The sequence below is a fragment of the Ambystoma mexicanum genome, chromosome 3p (genome assembly GCF_040938575.1).
Source record: "Ambystoma mexicanum isolate Mex_15411 chromosome 3p, UKY_AmexF1_1, whole genome shotgun sequence".
NCBI classification, from domain to species: Eukaryota; Metazoa; Chordata; class Amphibia; order Caudata; family Ambystomatidae; genus Ambystoma; species Ambystoma mexicanum.
The window spans coordinates 759,904,377-759,930,451 of record NC_090925.1 but is presented as its reverse complement, the minus strand read 5'-3'; the positions used below and the strand labels follow the sequence as shown (position 1 = coordinate 759,930,451).

Genomic DNA, 26,075 nt, shown 5'->3' with positions numbered 1-26,075 from the left:
TTATAATTGGATTGGTTATTTCGGATTCAATGAAATCACATGTAACCAAATCTGCCATTGAGCACGTAAGCAGTGCAAGTTTTTCATGGGGGGGGGGGGGACTCATGCAGAAATCTCTGCTTTAATGGACATGCATTTTTCTTTATAAACCAGAGCTTAACGAGACATACACATGCATATGGAGGAAAAGGGACCTTTCTTATTAAGCCCGGCTGCATGTGACGTGAGGGAGGGAGATAAGGCTGGGCATAGATTGGGCTGCACATGCGACCAGGCCTCATTTCACGAGCGTCTGAATGTGGTCTGGTACGGCTGATCAAGTAAAAGACATTCCATGTGTTTGAACGTGAATGAAGATGGCTGCGTGAAAATGCACATCAGACATGCTATTGTCAGAGATAAGAAGATGGAGTAATGACATCAGGGATGGACACCAAAACAAGTAGTAAATACAATTACTTGTTATTGTTGGTAAAGTTGTGACAGTCCAAATCTCCAGGGCAGGTCAGGTTGTAGCGCAAGAGGTTTGTAGATTTTCCTGGGAACTCAAACACATCTTCCACCAAGCTGTCCTCTTCCAGGTCGCTAGAGATGCTGCAATCCCCTGGAGGTGTGGGGACTGGGGATGAAGGCTGGCTGGGTATCTTTCCACGGCCTAGCATCCAGCGTAATGGCTTCCTTATACACTGCCACACTATATAGAAAAAGGCCAACAGGAGCTGAAAGTAAAGGAGGAAAGAGGGCGTTACTGACCATAAGAACCCGGAAACAAACATTTAGGAACATGCGACTTCATAAGCCCTATTTTACGTTGCCTAGCAGAGTTCTCCAGCTCCCAATATTAGATTCACCACTCTCCCCGAGTGAAAGGTAGGGGAACCATGAAGCTGAACAGGAATTGTGGATGAACTTGGCAGCAATACATTTATATTTGTCATTTATATAGCGCCTTACGCCAAGGCGCTGTACAGAAACCAATTTACGGTACAATAGTGGAGTAATTATAATACAAGGGACAACAGTTGAGAAACTACAGTGTCAGCCTTAAAATATAATTATGATTTAAGGAAAAAGGTTTTCAGAGCAACACGAAAAGTGGGATAAGAATGAACAGACAGTAGAAAAAGAGGGACAGTATTGCAATGGGAAGCAGCAAGCAAAGAAAAAGAACGAAAACGTGAGGATGTGCATGGAGGACGAGGTACAGTTAGAGGAAAATAGGACTGGGAGTGAAATGATATTTTAGCAACTTACCCAAAGGAAAATGTACTTATCTGTACCAACCGTTGTCCAGCATCGGCTGCAATCCCAATTCATACACTTAGAATACTTACCGACTCTTGGTGCGGATGCAGATATATATTTTAAATGTTTTTTTCAGGTTAGGGTTATGGTGTGGGCCAAAGGTAATGGTAAAGTGAACAGAGGATGGGAGGGACATGGCACTGGCAGGTAAATAAATACCCATCCAGTGCTTTAAGTATACCCATGAGGCCTCACGTTGCCGCAATCCTTTCTCTTTCCTGTAAGTTATAAGCCATGCACCCGACTGGTTTTCATAGCCCGTCTTGGTTTATTTTAAAATTCTATAGTTTGTGGGAAACTTGCCCTTGAACATTTCGGAAGGTTTTGTTATCATGAAATAATCTGTTATTTTCATGTTTGCAGGGAGGGATTCACCAAGCAATATCATAAATGATCCATTTAGTTTATAAATTAGTGATACTTAATGTTTATCTTTTTTGTTTTATCAATACCTAAATGCTTCTAGTTAGAGAAAGAAATGCTTTTATTTTGTTGAAAAACAACGCAATAAAATCACTATACATCGATGAATAAATGCTGTGACTGCGGTTTCTTAGCATTCAGTACGTAGTGCTCGAGGTAGATGTGCAGCTATCTGATGGGCTCACGGTGTGCATATTTACAAACATTCCAGTTTATAGTGCCAAGCAAACCCTGGGAGCATAATCCTGGCACTGCCAAGCCTAGAAGTCAGAGTCGAGGATTTACAGGAGGAAAAGGTGAATTCAGTAGGCAGGAGAGGACTTAAGGGGTGTACTAAAGCCTCATGTCTCCAGTCTGGAGGATGGGAATGTGGACACCATGGGGGCTGGGGATGACCAACTGCTCCATGAAATGGTCCAGGAAGAAGTTCAAATCAAGGATGCCGCAGGCTCCCCAGTCCACCCCTAGCTTACTCGCTTTCACCGTTTCAGTAGCCCAGAAGAACGGCTTCTCAATTAATGACGCTCCTATAGTGATCATGGAGGGGATCATCTTACCATTTAAAGGGTCCCCAGAACTCATAAGAGTCAACATCAGGGAGAGAAAGAATGTGATATTAATCATGTGAAGCACAGTCCATGACACCACAACAGACTGGATGTTCTGGCCAGGGACCTGCTCCTACGAGCGTGCCAACGCAGGAAAATTAGTGTGAATGTATAGTATGAAGAGAGCCACAAGTCAACAATTGCAGCTCGCAAGTCCTCTCAGACAGAAATTGCAAAGCCCACCATGTCTCAGGAACAGAGGCGCTTACTGACTTGGGAAAGAATGAAGGACTGGACAATGCTGTGTGACAGTCAAGGACTCGACCTTGTCAAGGGAGAATGGCGACCACTCTCAACCTGAGGTTGGAGGCCTACAAGTGTATGTGCCAAAGCCAGCTCTGCCCCAGTGGCAGGGTGAGGGAGTTGGGAGAGCTCCAGTCTCTGTTCAGAGGTGTAGCCAGAAATGTGAAACAAGCGGTGGCTGGAGCTAATGTAGTAGGGCTCATCCTAAGGGGGGAGCCCGCAGATCGAAAGGGCCTTGTTCTGCCCCCACCCGAATGCACAGGAGTGCCCGAAGGAGCACCAATCAACCAGGAGCGGTTCAGGGAGAGGGGTGTTGTCCTCCCGAGAAAAGGTTTTCATTAATAGGTTTAAATGATTATAGTACACTGTGTTAAATCATTTAAGAAGCCACAAAGTTTGCAATCGGCTTTGTATGGTAAGACATGAAAAAAGTCCATTTGATTCCAAGTCACCAAGAATGCATTAGAGCATTTCCCAACACATTTTCATAATGCCTTTGCCCTTTACATACTAATAACCTGCAAGTGTAAAAAATGTTTGGATGGCGATTGTGCCCACAAATGTCAATTCTGGTGCACCTATATATGCCAGTATTCCCACATAAGAAAATACTCAGCTTTGCTTTGCCAATAATGCCAGTAATGATTCTATAACAAAACATGCATCTGCCAATATATTCCAGTATCCCCACATAAGTAAACATTGCCTTGCGGCCGGCACATACCCCTCTCCAACTTCCCCACCCCCACCCCCCCATCCTAATTACTCTTTCACATAACACTCAAGATGGCTGTGTCGAAAAAACAGTCAAAAAATGGCATGCCCCCGTCAAACAATGTTCATGCTCCATGCTCCAGTGCCTCTCCCTGGGCCCCTGCACAGAGACAAAGATTCAGACACACACAGATATACACACACTTGCACATATACATGAATAATATTACATACCTGTAATCGTCTTTCTGACGCTTAGATTCACATGCTGTTCATAGGCCGACATCTAGAGGTTTGGTGCAGAGTATTACAAGGTAGCTTTTTAGATTTCGGAAAGGGACGTCGACTGAGCGGGACTGTAATACTATCCCTACCGTGAAGTGTGCTGTACCCATGACCCCTTACGCATCGAGGTCCTCAGATTGTTATTTTTTCTCCCAACCGTAGATTTCGTGAAGTACATTGTGAAGTGTGAATACGAAGAATTATATACTTTGTCTATGCTACCTCTACCCCCAACGCGGGGAGGCAGATGGGCGCATGTGAATCCAAGCAGATACAAGTGGGATGACTTCCTTTAGAGTTGTCACCCTGAACTTTTGCGGCTTTACATGTTTGTTTGCTAGCCTTGGATCGAACACTGGGTGTTTTGTTTGGTCTTTCTTTGGCACAAGGAAGTACACAGAATACAGTTGTTTACATCTGTTGGTGGAACGGGTTCTATGGCTCCCTTTTGTAGTCGTTTTTGAATAATTTCTTCATGAAGAATATGCAGATGTTCTGCCAGTATTATCCTGTGGCATAGTGGGCGATTGCACGGTTGTTCTACAAATGAGATGCAATACCCGTCTCTTACTGTAGATCGCACCTAAGTGTCCGAGGTGATCGCCCGCCATTAGTGGGTGAATGATGTTAACAGACTGCCTACTGGCGTCAAATGGGAGGGCACCTGGAACATGCAGTCATTGCTTTGGGGAGGCAGCCGAACGTCTAGAGGTTTGGCCTTCATCACTGCCCCTTCTGAACTGCCTTGTAAATGTCGATTGCGCAGCCAAAGATTGCCCCTGGTTCTCGAACCAGGAAGAGGAGGAACCTACACAAGAGGCATAAGGAGCCTGACCCAGTGATTTTGAAAAACCTGGCCCACGAAAACTACGTCGGACTCGCTGCTTTGCCGAATAAAAATGAATTCTCTATTGGCATGTGTGGTAGGTCAGAAGAAGGAGACAGGCCCGTTTTTGGCATTTGTAAGGAAGGCTTGTATCAAAAGCACGACAGACACAAGTGAGTCAAATTTCAAGGGTGTTTATTCGAACAATCAGGGTTGGAAAATGGAAGCACGCTCAACCAACAAATAGTAAATAAAACAGTCCTAGTAGTGCCCGTCAAAACAGGATGGCCTAAACTAACAAAAAACTATTGCCTGCCCTTACACTAGTACAATAAATGTGTGCAGGAAAACATGTCTCTTGAAAGAAATAGTGTCCAAAAAGTAATGTGTCAGAATGACTGAGTTCTCAGGTTCCCTTCCCCAAGTTTTCAGCACGGGACAAGGGGGCACACTCGGGCTTTATAATACAGTCTGACTTCTGGGGTACGAGGATGCAGTTCAAGACACAAGCCAGGGCCTTCCACAACCAAGTCTCTTTCTCATGCCATAGTCTCTTGTTCAGAGGGTGTCATGGGTGTGGACGAAACAAGGTTAAACACAAACTAACGTTCCTTCTCTCCAGGATGAAAGTTTCACCACAGACCACCCTCAATCTGGCTCGGACCTTTCAAATGCAAGTTTGCACCACTTCACAGATCTCCCTCAGCCGGGCTCGGACCTGCTAGTTGCTCACTGTTCACCACGGGTCTCCCTGAGCTGGGTTCAGACCACTTATCACACGTTCACAAATCTCCCTCAATTGGGCTCGGAATTGCTGATAACAACTTTTCCTTCTTTTAACTCAGTTTCTTAATCTGTCCCAGGTCTTCCCTCAGCCAGACTCAGACCTTTCGATCACAAGTTCCATAATCCAAACCAATCTCCCTCAAGCCATTTAAGAGCTGCTGCCCTAACTAGCAGAGGACTAGACCCCCACACCACCCCCAGCAGTGGTCCAATCAAGACCACTGGCGGGAACATTCATGCATGCCACTCAGACACACTGAAACCAGTTTGTGGATTGGGACCAGACAGTCCCAGCCCACAAACACACACAGCCCTCCAGTAGCCCCCCAAAAGCTTATGCTTTCCCAGGCACTGGAACTCCTTATAAGGATTTTCCTGTCCTCACTGGCCAGGAGGAAGGATAAAGAACAAGATGGCAAAAGGACAAGCGAAAAATCTTGTGGCCCGGCCATGTTTCACCAGTAACCACAGTTAGTAGCCAAACACGGTAAAGCTAAAATGAAAAGTCACTGCTGCTACCAGCTTATCCTTTTAGCACACCTAGAATAACCAACAATCCTCAGTGTTGGTCTAGAGCAAAACAAAGTATACCCCATCGTACTGCAGTATAAGCTGATTTGCACAATGATAAAAGCTACCACAAGTGATGCAAAAGTAACAAAAAGTAGTAACACAGCTAAGGGAAACAATATTTCTCAGTACTGACAGCCTGAAGGAAATGTCAGTTTCCCCATAACATATGAGCAAAAGTCTTCACTGCACTGTAAAAAGTACAGGTCAGATTAAAAAATGAAAGCAAAAAGTTTGGGGGTTCCATAAAGATGGAAGGAAAGGTGTAGTAAAGAGTAATCTTCCCTAACGGTCATGTAAAGCCTGATTCGCTTATCACCATGACAAGGAAAAGACTGGGTGTGCCAGTGTCCAATGCTGAGGCACCACCAGATAAGGAGTGCAAACGTTTATATGCCCTAGGCAGGGGAGTGACCACACCGGGAGCCTGTTTAACTCGCATAGCTAACACCACTTTACTTGTGAGCTATAATAAGACGCAATAGGATCTAATAAAAAAAAAAAATCTTGATTCAATCCCTGAACCAATTTGGATCCCAATTACTCAAGGTTTCTAATGAAGGGAAACGGGTAGCCCATAATATTTTTTTAAAATACTCCTCAGCAGACACCTCTGGCAGAATCATAGCTGAAGGCACCTTGCTCAAACGCCATTAATGGCTTCGGAATTAAGGCTTCAAGCCAAAACACAGGCAACCTTAATGAACATGCCTATTGAAGACTCAGTCCTTTTTGGGAAGGCAGTGGATGATCAGTTGGAAACCACAAAGGAGGAACATGAAACCCTAAAGACACTACGGCAGATGTCCAATAAACAATGAATTCATTAGGGCATCTTCAATACTCTACGTTCATTTTCAGAGCCAGGGGTAAACAAGAGCCTCAGAGTCTGGCTTTGGAGCCACTTCATCTCCATGGTACAATATTCAAAACCATTCCTCTTTTCCAACCAGGCAACAGAGGTTTTAAGAGTTAAAGGTTGATGCAGAATTGCAGCCTTTAGAGGCTCTGCTGCCTCCTCCAGCAAATGAAGTTCCAGTCCAGATACCCTCCCATGCATCCCAGTACACTTCTCACCCACACATGGGAGGGGATAACTTCAGATCAGTGGGTGATAGCTGTGGCCAAGGGATATTCAATAGAATTCCTGGGAAGACCTTGCCTCCATTGTTAGGCAAGATTGTATGTAGTAAACCTGTGGGAGACTATACCAGCCTTGTCCTCTTGACGATACCCAACTATTGGTATATGTCTGTATTACACAAGTTGGTAGAGTGACTGAGCAGCCAGACTTATCTCAAGAGGGATAATTGTGAGCTGTAGAGATGCAACATAGAGGTTCTAGCTGTGTTTAGTATTGTACTCAACTGGCCTGTGAGACGTAGGCCTCTCTCCCACTATATAGAAATCTCAAATCTAGTTGTGTTTAGTATTGTACTCAACTGACCTCTTAGGCGTAGGCCTCTCTCCCACTATACAGGAATATCAAATCTAGCTGTGTTTAAATCTAGCTGTGTTTTATTATCATACACAACTGCCACAATTCAAGTGACACTCAAATCTAGCTGTGTTTAGTATTGTACTCAACTGACCTGTTAGGCGTAGGCCTCTCTCCCACTATACAAAAATCTCAAATCCAGCTGTGTTTACTATTGTACTCAATTGACCTGGTATGCATAGCCCTCTCTCCCACTCTACAGAAATCTCAAATCTAGCAGTGTTTGGTATTATACACAACTGCTTCTATTAACCACCGGGTATAGCTGTGATTGATATTGTACATAACTGCTTCAATTCTATCTGTGTTTAGTATTGTACTCAACTGACCTGTTAGGCGTAGGCGTAAAACCCAACAACCCCGACAGTGCACCCTTAGGAAACAATCTCGACCCATTGACAGAAAGGACAGGCTGAGCCGGACAGCATCCAAGCGCTCCAAGACTAAAGAGAAACATCAATACTGTGCTTGCACAAACATTAAAGAGGACCGTTTACCCTACTACCTTTGCACCGTGAACCAAAATTCCCAGACACAGAAAGGGACGCTGAGAAAGAAGATTGTGCATTAATGGCCACAAACATACAATACCAACAGCACCCAGCAGAAGCAGCCTCAAATGCAGGAAACAACCTGCCAAACACAGTCACCACCAGAACGAACCATATAAGAGTAAAATTCTAATATCTTACTCCCTACCTCTCGACAACTACAGAGCCTCGATACCCCAATAACACCGGAATCTTGACGCACACAAAGAATGCCCCGAAACACCCGGAAAAAAGACAGGACCCCCCCCCAAAGAGAGAGTGGAATGATACCAACCCTCTTACCCCATACATTACAAGAACAGAGGGGCACCATCGATACCCACAATATACCAGACAAGACGACAAAGCCTTGGTAACCAACAATCCTACCATTAACCTAACGGACCGATTCAATGAAGAAGACATCGATGATCTTCAACCAATCGCCATCACTGGAGAAGCGCCACGATTAAACAGTCACGCTATTAACCTAGTGGACCGCTTCGATGAAGCAGCCGTTGCTGTTCTTCATCCAACCAACATCACTACAGAAAAACCACGACCGGACAACTACAAACCGGAACAAGGAACAACCACCAAACATAATCACACCAAGAGAATCCACTGTGATTTAATAAATGCAAGGTCAATGTCCAAACACTCAACCAAAATATACAACCTCCTATCAGACGGAGGCATCAACATCCTATTTGTAACCAAAACATGGCTAGACGACAACTACAAGATCACCCTCAACAATTGCCTGCCTGAAAACTTCCAATGCATCCAAGCAAACAGGAAAACCAAAAGAGGGGGGCCGGCGGTGGGAGAACTGGCAATCTTACACAAGGAACAACTGGCTATCAAACTGGAAGATCCATTAAACATCGATAAATGTCAATCCTTAATACTGCATCTATTGGTAAACCCCAAAACAAACCTGAAATTCATACTGATATACAGACCACCAACCTACGATGCAACCTTCGTAGACATCTTCTCAGAAGCAATCACCATCCTAGCCATCACGCACAATCATCTGATCATCCTCAGAGATTTCAACATCTGGTTCGATGAAGAAACCACAACCACACAAAAATCCTTAACCGCCCAACTAGCAGCAATGAATCTACAACAACGAGTCAAAGGAGCAACACACTCAGCAGGCCATACACTTGATGCAATCTTCGCCAACAATAAACTCATTACCACGGCACCCCCAATTCAAATACTCTGGAGCGACCACCTCATCATCCCATTCATAATCACAATGGCCATTCCAATAATCAAGCAACAAGACAAACCACTGGCCACCATGAAAACAAATTGTAGAACCAGCAAAAGTTCCAACCTACCTGAACTCCTGGAATTTAGCAAACCACAAGCATCAATTATGGAAGAAGCAGACCTGGATAAAAAAGTAGCCTTACTCCACACATGGATCGTAACAACTCTAGACGACACTGCCAAAGAAAAACCTTTCACTCCCTCACAGAAAAAACCACGGCAAAATGGTCCACCCTGCTCCTCAACGCCATGAAAAGAAAAAAATGAAAACTAGAAGAATCAGAATGGAGGATCAACAACAACACTGCAAACAAAGTGAAATTTCTGCAACAGATCCGCTCGTACAAAAAGGAAATACAAAAAGCGAAGAGGAAACACTACGACAACCGAATATTCAAAGCATCAAACACCCAACAAGAACTCTTCAAAATCATAAATGAAATTAAAAAACCACCATGATGCAACAACACGCCAACCCCATCAATGAAACTATGCAATGACCTAGGAGAACACTTAAAAAATAAGATCACTACCATCCAACAAATCATACAAAGCAGACTACGCGATCACACCATAGACCCCAAGTATCCTCACAAGGAACACACACACAAACTACAAAGCTTTCCCGAAATATCAGTGGAGACTTTCGTCGAACTGGTAAATCGAAGCAACAAATCAGGCTCTCCGGAAGATCCTTGCCGCCCCCCTCCCCCCTGGGCATATACAAATCAATCCTCAAACAAGGAACTCCCATGGAATACCATAGAAACATCCTCAACCTTTCAATCTCAACAGGTAAAGTACCACAGGTTTTTAAATCGGCATACATGAGGCCGCTACTCAAAGACACAACAGGAAACGTAGAGGACTTATCCAACTACAGACCCATCTCCAATATCCCATACATAGCCAAACTGCCTGCTAGAAACTTGCGTTTACAAAAACAACCCAAGAATTCATAGAAGAGCACTGCCTACTATACCAGGCACAAGTTGGATTCAGACCAATGAGAGGAACAGAATCAGCTCTCCTCTCAATATGGGACGATCTAAAAACAAACGCAGACTCTGACAACAGCACCGCCCCGATACTTGTTGACCTATCCACAGCATTTGACACCGTCAACCACAACATCCTCATAACGAGATTAGAAGGATTGGGAACAACAGACACCGCCCTACTATGGATCAAATCCTTCCAAACAAACAGAACAGAACAGAAACCGTATGGATGAATCCTTTTAAATCCAACCCAAGAGACTGCACATGCGGAGTACCACAAGCCTCATATTTCTCCCTGCTCTTATTCAACATCTACCTATATCTATTAATCAAAACCATCAAAAGACATGGCATCACCTGCTAAAACTACGCCGACGACACACAAATAATCTTCAAAATACCCAAGAAGAAAACACAACACTAGAGATTTGCCTTCGGGATAACGTCAATTGGATGAACTTGAACCACCTCAAAATCAACCCAGGTAAAACTGAGATAATGATCATCACAAAAAAACAGAGGAGACATTAACTACATCCCCTGGCCAAAAGAACTCGGCACAACCCCAGCGCCTCTGTCGATTGTAAAAAAACTAGGGTTCCTGATGGACAACAACCTCACCTGCTTCTTTCTCCTACGAACGGCAAAAAGGATCCTACCGTTCCTGTCATTTGCCAACAAAACTCTTAAAATCATCGCTCTGGTCATGTCCAGAGTAGATTATGCCAACAGCCTATACCTGGGCATGCCTGAATTACTTCTAAAAAAAAACTACAACGCATACAAAATGCGGCGGCCAGACTCCTTCTCAAACTACCCAGACAAGAACACATCACACCTGCGCTAAAGATACTGCAATGGCTACCAATAAAACAGCAAATAACATTAAAATCCATGTGCATCACGCACAGAGCTATACACAACCAAGGCGAAGACTTCCTGAGAGATAAATGACGCCTACGCCAGCCGACAAGACCGCTCAGATCAAGCAACGACATACGCCTGGAACCGAAACCCTATAACAAAAGAAAACTAGGGAGGATCCTCGTTTTCTCACCAGGCACTGAAAAAACATGGAATGACCTACCAAAGACTATACGGAACACAAGAACCACCTAGCATTCAGGAAACTGCTCAAATCCTGGCTCTTCACTGCGTAACTAGAAGACCACCCACAAGAACACCCACACCGATTATCAACGATGAATAAAGAGACCGACCTCGGCCCCCACCACACAACCAAACCCGATCAGAATGCACCCCACGACAGTCTACAAGACATCTCGAGAGATAGCCACAAGAGGACACAAACGACCGAATACATAGTCAGACCAAGACAAAACCACTTAGTCGACTCATCCACAGCATCACGGCACGTCCCACACCGAAAGCTCAAGCAGAGATAGTCACTTAGATGATAGGTTAAGAGGAGACCCCTACTCTTGCTCCGACACCCCAGAGGGAGAATAGACACTCCAACCTCACTATACATAGTTCACTAGAATACAACAGTAGACATAGTTCATTAGAACACAACAGGGAATGCGTCACACCAAAACCAAATCTCTGTCAGGTGTGGGCCCCTATCTCCCCTTGTGGGACTCTCGATTCTAGCTGTGTTTTAGGACTACACTGACTTATTCAATTGTTTCCCAAATCCAGCGAAGTAAGTTACTATACTGAGCTGCTCAGTTGGGCGTAGACCTCTTCCCCCACTATGCGGGTCTTTCAAGTCTAGCCGTTTTCGCACCAGGCAGGATTCCAGGCACTCGGCCATACTGTGATTAGCTGCAAAACATTTAACCCACTAACCAAAAAAAAAATAGCTCAAAACTTTCTACATACTTATCTCACTCAAACTAACACAACCACATCTGGCACTCCAATCCACATGCACATCACCACATTGCTACAACACATAAACCAAACCAACAGCACATGAGGACTGACACTGCCCCAATACTCGCACCAAAAGCTCAACACCCGGTGTATACCGAGCTGAAGCTGCCAGCAGAACAACACTCCCCTCAATATCCTACTCCCTCTTCACCCTACTAACCCATCCCACCTTCTCGTTTGCAGATCCGCCAGAGCGCCTGGGGACCAACGCCGTTGGTGACGGTGCGCGGTACAAATATCTTTAACTTTTAACTCCACACTGCAGCCCCCCCCCCGCGTACTCACAGGTCCAGTGCCTTTGCAGTCCTTCTTCCTCCAGGCATGCAAGGGTCTCTCCAGCTCAAATTCCTCTCTGGCTTCTCTGCACCCTCTAGCATCCCCAGCTCCCTCATTGTGTGCCTGTGTGCCTGTGTGCCAGCCCTTTTATACTGACTTGGAAGGTTAATAGCTTTTAGGTGGGAATGATTATAACGGGAGGCCTGACCTTGCCTGGCCTCATCAGAGGGACAAAATGCAGACTGGCCATAGGAACTCATAGTACATTGGTTCCTATGAGTATTCTTCGTGGCTCTGGTTTACCTCTTCCTCGTCCTAGAGGTTTTAGGAAATAACAGTGTGGAGGGATTATGGGAGTTGTAGTTTTTCCAAATGATACTGGAAAGTCCATGTGGGTTTTTGTGAGGGTGAAGGGGGTATCTGTAGAGTTGTGTACAAATGGGTTGTTGTCAAAAGTATCCCATTATGACAGAGGAGACGTTGGGTAGGGATGTACTGGAACGGGGGGGTATATTGTGTCTCACCCGAGGGCGTACCTCCCACAGTCTCTCCCAGGGTCCCCTTCCCAGATGATACTTCCTCGTTTGTCCCCCCCTCAGGGTTGGCACCCAAGAGCTGTGGCCCTTCCCTGGTTACCTGCGTCAGGCAACCCCGGGAACAGCATGGGAGAAATGCCTCTGGTTTCTCACACACTCCTGAAAACCTTTTTTTAAATAATAAGTGGAAAAGGCCTCACCATCCCTAATCTATGGATTTCCCTGCCTAACTAAACTAAGGTGCTCATCGTCTGTTGTGAAGTCTAAAGTAAGCAGTCTGTCCTCCATCCAAAGCTAAACTGCTCTGTCCCTGCCACCAAGACAAAAAGTAACAAAAGACCAGGAGAAGGAACAAGTTACTTACCTGTAACTGTTGTTCTCCAGCATGGGTCTGGCATGGATTCACATGCTCATGAATATTCCCAGTCGTCAGGCTGGGAATCCTGGGTACAGAAAAAAAAATCAGTATCAGTTTTGTTTCTGATCTGTCTTTCCTAGTAGTAACCAATCACTGATCTCTGGGTCATACTGCTCACAGCCAATGACTGCCCTCTCCCTAAGCCCCGCCTCCGGCAGCCATCCTCAGATTTGTTAGCACATTAAGTGGCAGTATGACCAAGTGAAGAGCTGCAGAGGGGTAGGCGGGAGGGCTCGCATGTGAATCCATGCCAGACCCATGCTGGAGAACAACAGTTACAGGTAAGTAACTTGTTCCTTCTCCAGCATGGTGTCTGGCATGTATTCACATGCTCATGAATATAAGATTACATAGCAGTACACACATGCACAACCACGGGAGGTGGCAAAAGGGTCAACATTAAGCAATACATAAACTCAACATTAAGCAACTCTTACCTCACCAGGCCCTTCAGGCGAACAGGTTGCGCAGCACTACTTGGCCGACCCTGGACTCCTCCCTGGAATCCCGATCGACGCAGTAGAATTTTGTGAAGGTGTGCGTCGACCTCCACGTAGCAGCCCTGCAGATGTCCAGCAGGGGCACACCAGACAAGAACGCCGTGGTAGCAGCAATCGCTCTGGTCGAATGGGCTCTCGGACGGCCGGGCAGCGGTCGGTTTGCCAACTGGTGACAGTGCATGATACAGCCTGAGAGCCATCTGGAAATGGAAGCCTTCGAGAGAGCCTTCCCTTGATTCACAGGCCCAAAGTTCACAAAAAGCTGTGACGTCTTCTGAAAACACTTTGTGCGGTCCACGTAGAACTTCAGCGCTCTAGCTACATCCAGCAAGTGCAAAGTCCTCTCGGCCGGCGACGAAGGCGATGGGAAGAAAACTGGTAACACCAAGGGCTCGTTGAGGTGGAAGTCCGACGGCACCTTAGGCATGAAGGAGGGATGCGTCCTGAGCACCACCCTCGTGTCGTGAAAAGTCAAGTATGGAGGCTTGCAAGATAGGGCCTGAATCTCTCCCACGCGCCGTGCAGAAGTGATGGCCACAAGAAAAGCTGTTTTCCACGATAGGAACTTCAATGGTGCCGTATGCATAGGCTCGAAAGGAGCCCCCATGAGCCTAGTCAGCACCACGTTGAGCTCCCACGCCGGGGCTCGGGCCTTCACCAGCGGGAACGAGCGGAATAGTCCCTTCATAAATTCCTTCACCAGGCGATGAGACCACAAGGACACCCGTCCTGTTGTCCTGGTGTATCTGGAGATGGCAGCCAGATGCATCTTGATGGAGGCGTGAGCTAGTCCAGCCTTGGCCAACGACAGTAGGTACGGCAGTACTTGAGGGGCCGTAATCTGTAGAGGGTTCATCTTCTGTGCCCGGCACCAGACAGAGAACCTCTTCCATTTGTGTTCGTAACACTTGAGAGTTGAGGACGCCCTGGCCTTTGCAAGAACCTCTCTGCATTCGGCCGGTATATCGTATCCCCCAAACTCTAGTGCTGCAGGAGCCAGGCCTGCAAGTTCAGCGACTTCGGGTCGTGATGAAGAATGGCTCCTCCTCCTCTGGAGAGAAGATCCGCGTCCACGGGCAGTCTGACTGGTGGGGATGCCGATAAGTCCAGAAGGTCCGGGAACCAGATCTGTCTCAGCCATGCCGGTGCAACGAGAATCATCCTGCACCGGGACCTCTTGAGTTGGTTGATGAGCCAGAGTAGCAGTGGCAACGGCCAGAAAGCATAGAGGAACAGGTTGTCCCAGGGGAACAAGAAAGCATCGCCCATGCTCCTCGGTTGGGGGAACCTGCTGGCGAACCTCTGGCACTTAGAGTTCGTCGCCGTCGCGGAGAGATCGGCCTGGGGTCTCCCCCACAGCCTGAAGAGTCGATCCACCTGATCCTGGCGTAGCTCCCACTCGTGGCACGAGCGCAGCTCCCTGCTGAGTGAGTCGGCGATGGTGTTCTTTATCCCTGCCAGATGAAAGGGTACCAGAAACATCCCCTGGTCGATGGCCCAGTGCCACAGATCCTGGGCTTCCTTGGACAGGGCTGGGGATCTGGTTCCACCCTGCTTCCTGATGTAGAACATCGTGGTGGTGTTGTCGGTGAAGATCCTCACCACCTTGCCCTTGAGGGACGGAAGAAAAGACCCGAGGGCCCAAAACACTGGCCAGAGCTCCAGAATGTTGATATGAAGCTGTTTTTCCTCCGGGAGCCAAAGGCCTCTCGCGTGGAGATCTCCGGAATGTGCTCCCCCCCCTTCCAGGGAGGCATCCGTCGTCAGCGTTACCTGGTGAGCTGGGGTCTGAAAGTCTGCGCCCGCCGTCAGATGAGTGCGGGTGCCCCACCACCGGATCGCTCGTCGGAAGGTCTCGTTGAGCGGTATCCTGTCCTCGAAGCTGCCCTCGCCTGGATCCAGCGCGCGTCGAGGAACTCTTGCAGTGGTCGCATTCGAAGTCTGCACAGGCGTACCAGATAGATGCAGGAGGACATCATCCCGAGAATGGATTTGATGGATCTTACCCTGGCTACGTCCGTGGCTAGCAGGCATTGCACCTTGCCCAGGATGGCTTTCGTCGGACGGCGAGGCAAGCCGTGCCACTGTGTCGAGCTTGGCTCCCAGAAACAAGGCGACCTGCAAAGGGACCAGTTGGGATTTGGCGAAGTTGATGGAGAACCCCAGGTCCATGAGTAGCTGGACGGTCTTCGCTGTGTGTTCTACGGCGAGCTCCATTGTCCTTGCTCGGATGAGCCAGTCATCCAGGTAGGGATAGACGTGGATCCCTTGCAGGTGTAGCCACGCCACCACAGGTGCTAGGCCACTTGGTGAATACCCTGGGTGCCAACTTTAATCCGAACGGGAGGGCCTTGAACTGGTAGTGCCGTCCTTGGACCACGAACCTGAGGAACTTCCGGTGTCCTTTTAGAATGGGGATGTGGAAGTAGGCATCCTCCAAGTCCAACAGCGACAGGAAATCGTCCTCCTCCAGCTGTCCCAGCATGTGCTGGAGGGTGACCATCCAGAACTTCTGAGCCTTGATGTACTTGTTCAGTCGCAGCAGGTCCGGGATGGGACGCCAACCTCCTGTCTTCTTCTTTACGAGAAAGTATCTTGAGTAGACCCCAGAGCCCCAAAGTCTCTTTGGGACGAGCTCAATGGCACCTTTCTTGAGCATCGCCCTTACCTCCAGCAGCAGCTGGGGTACGTGGTTTTCCTTCCTGGCCACGGGTGGCACGCGAGGGCACTTCTTTAGAAACTCGAAGGCGTGCCCCTGGGCCAGGGTTTCCAGCACCCAACGGTCGGTGGAGATGGACTCCCACATGCTGACGAACTTCGCCAGCCGGCCTCCCACCGTGGTGCTTCAGTGGGGGCCCGACGCCACGGTAGGTTGAGTCCTGTTTCAAGGGCCGCCTTGACTTCCCTGGCGACGACGGCGGGAACCTCCAGACTTGCCCCATCCTCTATAGGCCTCCTGCAACGAGGAACGGGCTGTTTGACGGTAGGTAGAGGAACCGCTGCTGAAAACTTTGGAGGCCACTTGCTTGCCTCCGGTGTTCCGAAAGGACGGCCGTCGTTGCTGGAGAACTCCCAGGGCCTGGGCTGTCTCCGTGTCCGTTTTGATGGCTTGCAGGGACTCCTCGACTGTCTTCCCAAACAGGTTGTTCCCGTCAAAGGGCATGTCCAACACCTTGGCTTGTACGTCCTGGCGGAAATCCGTCGCCTTCAGCCATCCGCGCCGTCTGAGGCAAACACTGTTTCCCAACTGGCGGAAACCGGTGTCAGCGATGTCCGTCGCCACCGTTATGACGTGGTCCGACGCAACCTTGCCTTCTTGCAGGATTTCCAGGGCTTCTGCCCTCTTGTCGTCCGGCAGGAAGTCCAACAAGGGAGCGATTTTATACCAAAGTTCCCTGTCGTAACGGGCAACGATAGCCAGGGCGTTGGCCGCCTTAATCGTCGTCGCTGCCGACGTGATGACTCGTCCCATCGCGTCGAGCTCCTTTCCCTCGCCGTCCGGCGGTGAAGTCGATGCCGATGCCCCCAAACCTTCTTCCTGGCCGCCGCCGGGACGACTGAATCCGGGGTTGGCTGTGCTCTAAGGCATAGAGGGGCCGCGTCAGGGACCCAGTACTTCTTTTCGTATCGGTCCCTTTAGGCCGGCGTCGTGGACAGGTTCTTGAGGAGGGAGAGCCCCTCATCCCAGATGTCATCCAGGTATCGCGAGGACCGTCTTCCTCTTGGTCTCTCGACTTCACAGAGGAACCCCTCCTTTTCTTCGCGGCAGAGCTGGAAAAGCTTGGATGCCCTGGAGATCATCGCATGGAAGGATCCAATCTCATCGGGCGGGGAAGCCCGGGGAGGGGAGGGGGGCAACGGGAGGTCCACCCCGCCGTCGCCGCACTCGTCTGGCTCCTCCGTCGGGCCTGGTTCCGGCTCCCCCGTCGGGGGTAAAGGCAATCTAGTCCTTATTTCAGAGCATAAGGATTGAATTGCCATCAAAATGGCCGCCGAGTTGTCCTGCGGCACTGGCTGCGACGGGCGCGATTGTTGGTCTGGGATCCCGTCGCTTCCGTTGTCCCCCTCGTCGGGATGCCTCTCGATGGGCTGGTCCTCCTCCATGCCCGCGTCGTGGCTCTCAGGGGCTTCGACAAGTTCCTCCTCTGAGTTTGTGTCTGAATCCGAGACGGCAACTGCCCCCACCTTTCACCGCCGTGGCTTTCGTGGGGGTTCTTGCGATGGGTTTGAAAGATGCCTCCCGCCAAGGTGGCAGGGAGACTCTGGGCCCCGAGGCCGCTACCACCGGTGTAACCTCCGCAGGAAGGGTAGCCGCGACCTCCTCGATAGAGGCCTTGGCTGGGTGAATCAAGGCCTTAGTCACTGACTGCGTGCTTGTGGCCTTCACCTTGGGGGAGGGCTCCCTGCCTCGCTCCCCCTCAGCCGAAATCTTCGAGATCTACCGGGGCCTCTCCAGAAGATTGGCCGGGTTCGCGGATTTCCTCTTAGCCGAGCCAGTGCTTTGGCTCGTGGTCGATGGCGCCGGGGAGGATGCGCCCTGCCTGGCAGTCGAGTAGCCCGACCGTTCGGCGCTCCTGGTGCCCGCGGACTTGCGGTGCTTAGCCTTCTGTTGGGCCCCTGTCGCCGGGGCGCCCTCACAGGACTTAGAAGACCGCTCGGATTTCTTCTTTTTCTTCTCACCTGACGGGCTCTTTCCCTCCAGCCAGTTGGCGAAACCAAGATGGCGGTCCCTCATGATCCGCTCCGACATGTTCCCGCAAAACGCACAGTCCTCCTCCACCACGTGCGTTTTGTCCTCGTGAAGACAGTAGAGGCATAAGGAATGCTCGTCTTCCTTGAACAAGTTCTGCAGCTGCCATCCAGGGCAGGCCCTGAACAGCTTCCCGGGCGTCGAGCTGCCTTTCTCCTGGGCAATGTCCGGTTTAGGCCTCAGAAACTTCTGTAATCCTCCAAAAGCGTTGTTCGACGAAATCTTCACCCTTGAGGGGCGTAGAAACCTCCGAAACGGGTCCCTGTTAATCGGATGTAAAGACGGTGGAGCTTGAGGCTCAATTTAACCGAAAAATGAGAAATTCTCTTTGAAAAAGTGCAAAAACGCAGTAAAGCTCGAGAGCTACAGCACGAGGACTCCCAACACTTGAACGTGCGGTAAAAATCTGAGGATGGCTCGCGGAGGCGGGGCTTAGGGAGAGGGCATTCATTGGCTGTGGGCAGTATGACCCAGAGATCAGTGATTGGTTACTACTAGGAAAGACGATTAGAAACAAAACTGATACTGATTTTTTTTTTCTGTACCGAGGATTCCCAGCCTGACGACGGGGAATATTCATGAGCATGTGAATCCATGCCAGACCCCATGCTGGAGAATAACTCCCTTCTCCCGGATGGGCTTCTTCACCCGTAATAGACAATGTTGAGCTATCTTTTGGCTATCTCTTGGATTAATTTACTTAGATCTTCAGGGGACTGTTGCAAGTCCTTAGTTTCCCTATTCAATTTTCCAAGTCCTTAGTTTTCCTAATGAATCTCTTTGCAGGCTCCTCCTCAGCATTATGGGCTTTGGAAATTCTTGTACAATGCCTTAGTTAAGTTTTTCTGAAAGTTTCTCCTCTCAGATTACTAGGAATACTGAATCCCTCTGTATGTGGTTCTTCTTATCTGGGTTTTTGTAGTTCTCCAACTCCTTATGAATAAGACATTTGAAATCATGATCCTCCTCCTCCTCTGATAAACTGATTTTCTCCTTGACATAATTATAGCAGACCCAAATCGTTAATCGTATTCTCTTGTCCAGTTCTTATATTACGGAGACGAGTAAGGAACAAGTTACTTACCTGTAACTGTTGTTCTCCAGCATGGGTCTGGCACTGATTCAAATGTTCATGAATATCCCCGTCAGGCCGGGAATCCTCAGTAAAAGAAAAAACAGTTTAAATTTCGTTTATAAACTGTCTTTCTCCTATAAACCAATCACTGAGCTCTGGGTCATACTGCCCCAGCCAATGACTGCCCTCTCCCTAAGCCCCTCCTCTGGCAGCCATCTTCAGATTTGGCAGCACGTAAAGTGGCAGTATGACCAAGAAAGGCCGCAGAGGCGCAGGAGGGAGGATTTGCAAGTGAATCCACGCCAGACCCATGCAGGAGAACAACAGTTACAGGTAAGTAACTTGTTCCTTTTCCAGCATGGGGTGTGGCATGGATTCACATGCTCATAGCAGTACATACATACACAACCACAGGAGTTAGCAAGGCTAAAGAGAAGCAATTACTCGTACCTGCTCACCAGGCTCATCTTCAAGCTAACCGGTTGCATAGCACTGCTTGACCGACTCTGGACTCCTGCCTGAATCCCTGTTGACGCAGTAGAATTTCGTGAACGCATGTGTAGACCTCCACGTAGCAGCCCTGCAGATGTCCAGCAGGGGCACACCAGACAGGAACACTGTCGTAGCAGCGATCGCTCTAGTAGAATGGGCTCTCGAATCGCCAGGCATCGGTCGGTTTGACAACTGGTGACAATGAGTGATGCAGCCGGAAAGGCACCTGGAGATGGAAGCCTTAGACAAGGCCTTCCCATGGCACACAGGACCAAAGTTCACAAAAAGCTGAGAAGTATTCCGGAAACTCTTTGTGCAGGCCACATAAAACTTCAGCGCTTGGGCCACATCCAGCGAGTGCAAAGTCCTTTCAGGCAGTAACAAAGCCGTCGGAGAAAACACAGATAACAAGGGCTCGTTGAGATGAAATTCAGACGGAACCTTGGGCATGGAGGAGTGGTGCATATCTTTTTAGTACAGTGCCTCTTGCAATTATTCTTCCGGAAGTATCTGCTGTGTCTCGTGTATTTTTAAGTACCACATCAACAGTTTGTTCCCCTCTGACAAGGCTTTAAGCATTTCGGTTCTTAAGGGCTCCTGGACGTTAGCAGTCGGTTCCTCTACGTGGTCTCATTGAGCCCTGTTAAAGCTAGTCATTAAGGCTGTGTTTGCGATGTGCATTTGATATGCAGTGGATTCAGCCATTTCTTTACCTAAATCAAAGAGCTTTTGACTTTCTTTGTCAGGTGGGGCTTCAAATGTCGATAAATGGGTGCCTTTGCTTTTCTGTGTTGTGCTTACAACCAAGGAGCCTGGTCTTAAGTGGCCCCTGATAAAAAGAGTCTGTAGAGGCAGGCTTAAACCTTTTCTCCACTCTGGGGTTAACTGGATTGGTTGTTACTGGAGGGGCCCAGCCATCTTTTAATGGATTAGTAAAGGTGATGTATCGACTAATCTTTTATTTTCGTTAAGGAAGTCTCTCACAAAATCTGTGTCCTCTTCGGATTCGTGTGTCTCTATTTTATAATAGTCTGCTGCCTTTTTAAGCAAGTCATTGTGTAATAAATTGTCATCAATGGGAGACGATGAGACTGGGTTGTCAACATCTGATGAAGGAAGAGGGAGGTCATCTAGGTTAGCACCAGTTTCATCCTCCACTAAAACATTGTCATCTGTGAAAACCTCCTCTGGTTCCTCATAAGGACCCGTTAGTTCTGATCTAGACCTTGGTTACTCATAGAAACTAGTTGGTTCAATTCTAGGTATTGTGGCTGCCATTTCCTCTTCAACAGTTACTCTATGTTGGAGAGGGTGTTTTTCAAGAAACTCTACAAAGGAGGCCATCCTATTCATGATTACATCAAACCTTTGTTTAGTCCATTCCCCTGAGGTGTTTACGGCTTATTGTGGTGGAAAATGAGTTTCTGCAGCTGTTTTGTCCTGTTCTAATGGTTGTTTTTCTGTCACTGTGACAAAGGGTAAGTGGATTCTACTTGTGTGCTTTCTTTTAGGAACATTCGTCAAAATTGTTGTTTTTGACATGTGTTGTCTTTGTATAGCCCAAGACTCAATTTCTTTGACAAAATACCCCAGGGAAGCCCCATACTGTGCAGAATCGGCTCGGTAACTGAACCTTTTGCCAAATATGTAAATCAAGCAAAGGAGAAAGAGGTCTTAAAAATCCCTACATATCTGCATGACACAATGAACGCCTTACAGATACTTGAGACAAATGAACGGCAACCAAATTATGTATCGGTGACACAATGTTAAATCTTGTAGACATCCAGAACCATCTGGCTCTTGCAAGCATTGATTCCCGCTTTTAACAACACTCAGCCTTTTAATTCAGTCATGTAGAAATGAAAACATTGTTCACATTTTCCCTCACTAACACTGTGTTTATCTTCAATGCCCAATATTATCAACAAACAAGTGACATCGCCATGGGTGCGACATATGCCCCAGCTCTGGAAAATGTATTTATGCATCAATATGAGACCAGACAAGCATTTGCGAACACAGCCCTTATGACACACATCATTAAATGGTATAGGTATATTAATGATATCCTGATGGTGTGGCAAGGCAATTTTGAGCAGCTTAATGAATTCAGGAATTACCTCAACATCAGTGACTTTGTCATATCTCTTACTTGCACATCAAGCACAGCCCAAATTGACGTCTTGGACAGTAGAATTCCAGATACCCCAGACGGCTTGGAGTCCAAAACATACTGCAAGTCCATAGAAGTCAACACAGTGCTTCACGCTACAAGCTATAGGAAATTGGTAATTACTAACATACCATAGCTTGTGCGAGAGGTAAGATGGTGGCTTCTGGACTGCCCCATCAATTTGGAATAGTTATTTTTGCCATTTTCATCTTTTTGGCACTCCATGTGTCTTTGCCTGCTTCCCTGACCCCCGTTTCCTGCTTCGCGCACCCGTTCCACCTCCTGTCCCTTCTCCTGCACTCCAATTGGTCAAGGAGACCCACTTAAGACCATCTAACCAGGGCACCCCTGCCCTGGCAGCCCCATCAGAGAAGGGCCCAAGGAAAAGGGCAGCTCCGGGAGAAAGCAGCTCCAGACCGTGTTGGCCAGTGTTAGCCTGTGGAGCCTGCAGGCATCAACCAGCAGCTACTGACAAGGTTGGTGTGGTCAAGACAGGGAGGCCAGCAATTACTGTCTCCCATCTAGACTGCCCAACCCATCTAATAACCCTATCTATTACACCCTCTACAAACCCTTATTAAATATAGGCATTTACTACCGTCTCAAATCCAGCTCTTGTTGCATTTACCACTGTGCCCCTATTTTAGCCGTTTCTCCCTCTATTCAGGCGCCCAAAATCGAGGTGTTGTCACATTTACTACTGTGTCCCATTTTAGACGCTCCCCCCACCATCCAGGTGTTTCAAATCCAGGTGTTGCCTTTACTACTGTAGCCTCACATTCGGTGTCTCAAATCCAGGTGTTGCATTTACTACTGTGCCCCCATTTTTGCTGTTTCTCCCTCTATCCAGGTGTCTAAAATCTAGGTGTTTACTACTGCGCCCCATGTGAGAAACCTGATGGTGTCTCCCTAACTAGTCCCAGAGGATCTGTCATCCAGGTGGCCACGACAAGACCATCGCTATTGGATCCAGTTCCTAGGGGTCAACCATTGAGGGAGGATCACCTGGAAGGAGGATTCTCGTGGAGTGGAAGTGGGACACCGGCGGTTGAAATGCGGTATTCCCCTTCTTCCAACACCGTTTCCCCATCGTACCACGTAGGAGATTCAGAAACACTACCCTCCCCCCTTTTTCCACACAAACACTTTTGCACACCACGAAAGACAACGGACTAAGACCAGAGCCATTTACCTGACATATCCCAATACAAGGGTCAGAAAAAGTCAGGCAATTGACCAAAATCACACACACCCGACGGCCCTTTCACTTCCCCAGAGAGATAAAAGCTGAAGCACGAGAGCACAGTACGAGCAAGGCAGACTGCATGATGAGAGTGTTAACTCAGCACAGCAGTTCAAGAGGAGGAGAAAGACGGCGCAAACTGAGAGGGTGACCAGGAGAGGAGAACAAGTTACTTACCAACTTGTAACGTTCTTTCGACTGGATGTTCCTCCAACGCATTCCTCATCTATGACATGTAATGTCCACAGCTGTGCTGCTTCGGAAATTATTTCGGCAGAGGGTGCCCTGCGTCAATGGCGTTGGGTCGATGTCCCTCGAAGGCCTCCATCGAGGGTGACATCATCGGATGTTATAAGTAGCATGCACGGCGCCTGTAGCCTCAGTTCAAGTTTTTTCCCCCCTCACAACATGTGGCACACGTGTCCATAATACAGCATTGACTGCACGTAGCCTTGCTGGAACGAAAGCTGCAATAGCATGGGAAATTCTCGAGAGGGGTAGGCTGAGAGGGCGATGAGGAATACGTTGGAGGAACATCCAGTCGAAAGAACGTTACCAGTTGGTAAGTACCTTGTTCTTCGAAAGGATTGTGTCCTCCAACGTATTCCTCATCTATGATGGACTCCCTAAGCAGTATCCATGAGTCGAGGAGGGAGAATAATTTAGACATACCCAATTAAATGGTAAAGCACTGCCTTACCAAAGCGACATCCTGAGCATGGGAAGTATCCAGGGAATAATGCTTAACAAACGTGTGCATGAAAAACCATGTTGCAGCATCACAGATGTTCTTTACCAGTACACCTCTCTGCAGGGCTGTCGATGTAGCCATGCCCCTGGTGGAATGAGGGTCCATGCCAGCCAAACTGTAGCATTCTGAAATAGTGAGGATGATCCGCCTAGACAAGATCTGCTTGGAAACAGCCTGGCCCAATCGGTGTCCAGTACACCCCACAAAGAGCTGGTTGTCCACTCTGACCCTGGATATTCTAGAAAGATAAAAGCTCAAAGCCCTCCTAGGAACGAACCTATGGAGTCTCTCCTTGTCCTTACTAGGATGCAGAGGAGGATAGAAGGCGGGGAGTACCACCTTCTGACCTAAATGAAATTCTGACACTACCGTAGGTAGGAAGGACGGACGCACTCAATAACACCCTGCCCTTGTGGAACTAAGTAAAGGGTGGCTTAGAAGAAATTGCCTGCAACTCGCTCACTCTTCGAGCAGAGGTAACTGCAGCCAAGAAAACTGTCTTAAATGTCAACAATCTCAACAGACAAGAATGCAAAGGTTCAAACGGAGCACCCATCAGAGAAATTTCAAGACCAGATTAAGGTCCCAGACCGGCACCTGAAAAGTGAAAAGGTGACGGCAGGAACACATTTGTGAGCCCTTTCAGAAACTGAGTGATCAGTGGAATCTTAAAATAGGAGCATTCCTCAGACGAGCGCTTAAAGATAGAAAGGGCTACCAGGTAACCTTTAATGGTTCCCACCTGAAGACCCCTGTGGGCCAAAGCAAGTAAGGAGGAGAGAACCTTCGCAACTGAGCACTGAAAAGGATCAGCATTGTTTCCTCAGCACCAGTCACAAAACTTACGCCAACGGCAATGGGACTTTGGTGCTGGCCACCTGACCGAAAGCAACACCGCCATCACGTCATCCGGGAGGTCCCAATCGGTGGAGAGTCTTGACCTCTGGAAGGAGAACCTGAACTTCCTCTCGCGAGTGAAGATCCTCTCTTTGGGGAAGACGTATCAGAGGACAGATTGACATATCTAGAAGGTCTGGGTAACACGCTCTCCTGGACCAATCTGGAGCAATGACGATCATGCGGGATCCGATCCGTCGTAACCTCCTGAGAACTTGGGGAATGATGGGGATCGGAGGAAAGGTGTACAGAAGCGGGAACAACCAATCCACGACGAACGCGTCTCCTACAACTCCTCTCGGAGGAAATCCCCTCGAGCAGTACCTTTCGCACTTCCAGTTGGCACCGGTCGCAAACAGGTGCAACGGCAGGGTTCCCCAAAGGGCGAAGATCTCCTGAAAGACTTCCTGAGCTAGTTCTGCCTGCTCAGGGGGTCCGCCGCCATGTTTTCCTCTCTGGCCAGATGAACCGCCGCCAGGGCGATTCCTTCTTGAATTGCCCAGAACCAGGCTGCATTGCCTCCCTGCACAGAGGGAGTGACCCTACACATCCTCTCTTGTTGAGGCAATGCATGGCCACCGTGTTGTCTGTCATTATCAGGACCTTCTTTCCCCGTACAGATGGCAGGAAAGCCTTCAGTGCTAGCCTGATTGCTCTCAGCTCCAAAAGATTGATGTGTAGTTTGGACTCTGATGGAGACCAACGACCGCTGATGGTCAGATCGTTGGCATGAGCCTCCCACCCCGTGAGGGAAACGTCCATCACTACCGTTACCTCCGGCCACGGTTGCCAAAAATGCTCCCCCCTTCATGAGATTTTCCTTGCTGGCTCACCACAGAAGATCCTGGGAGACCTTGACGGAACATGAAGGAGATCCGACATCTTGCCTGAGAACTGGGACCAGCGAGTCTGGAGAGCCCAGTGAAGGGATTGCATTCTCAGCCGAGCCTCTGGCACCTGAAAAATGCAGGATGCCATGAGGCCGA

General features: G+C 48.3%; 1 protein-coding gene across 1 annotated transcript in view; it reads right to left on the bottom strand.

The window, feature by feature from the left end:
- Positions 1 to 26,075, bottom strand: part of PKMYT1 (protein kinase, membrane associated tyrosine/threonine 1) — a 747,012-nt gene that overhangs the window by 236,226 nt on the left and 484,711 nt on the right. Inside the window, exon 6 of the mRNA XM_069651669.1 lies at positions 460 to 719. Within this exon, the coding sequence (XP_069507770.1) occupies positions 460 to 719 (260 nt within the window). The remainder of the gene's footprint in view (positions 1 to 459; positions 720 to 26,075) is intronic.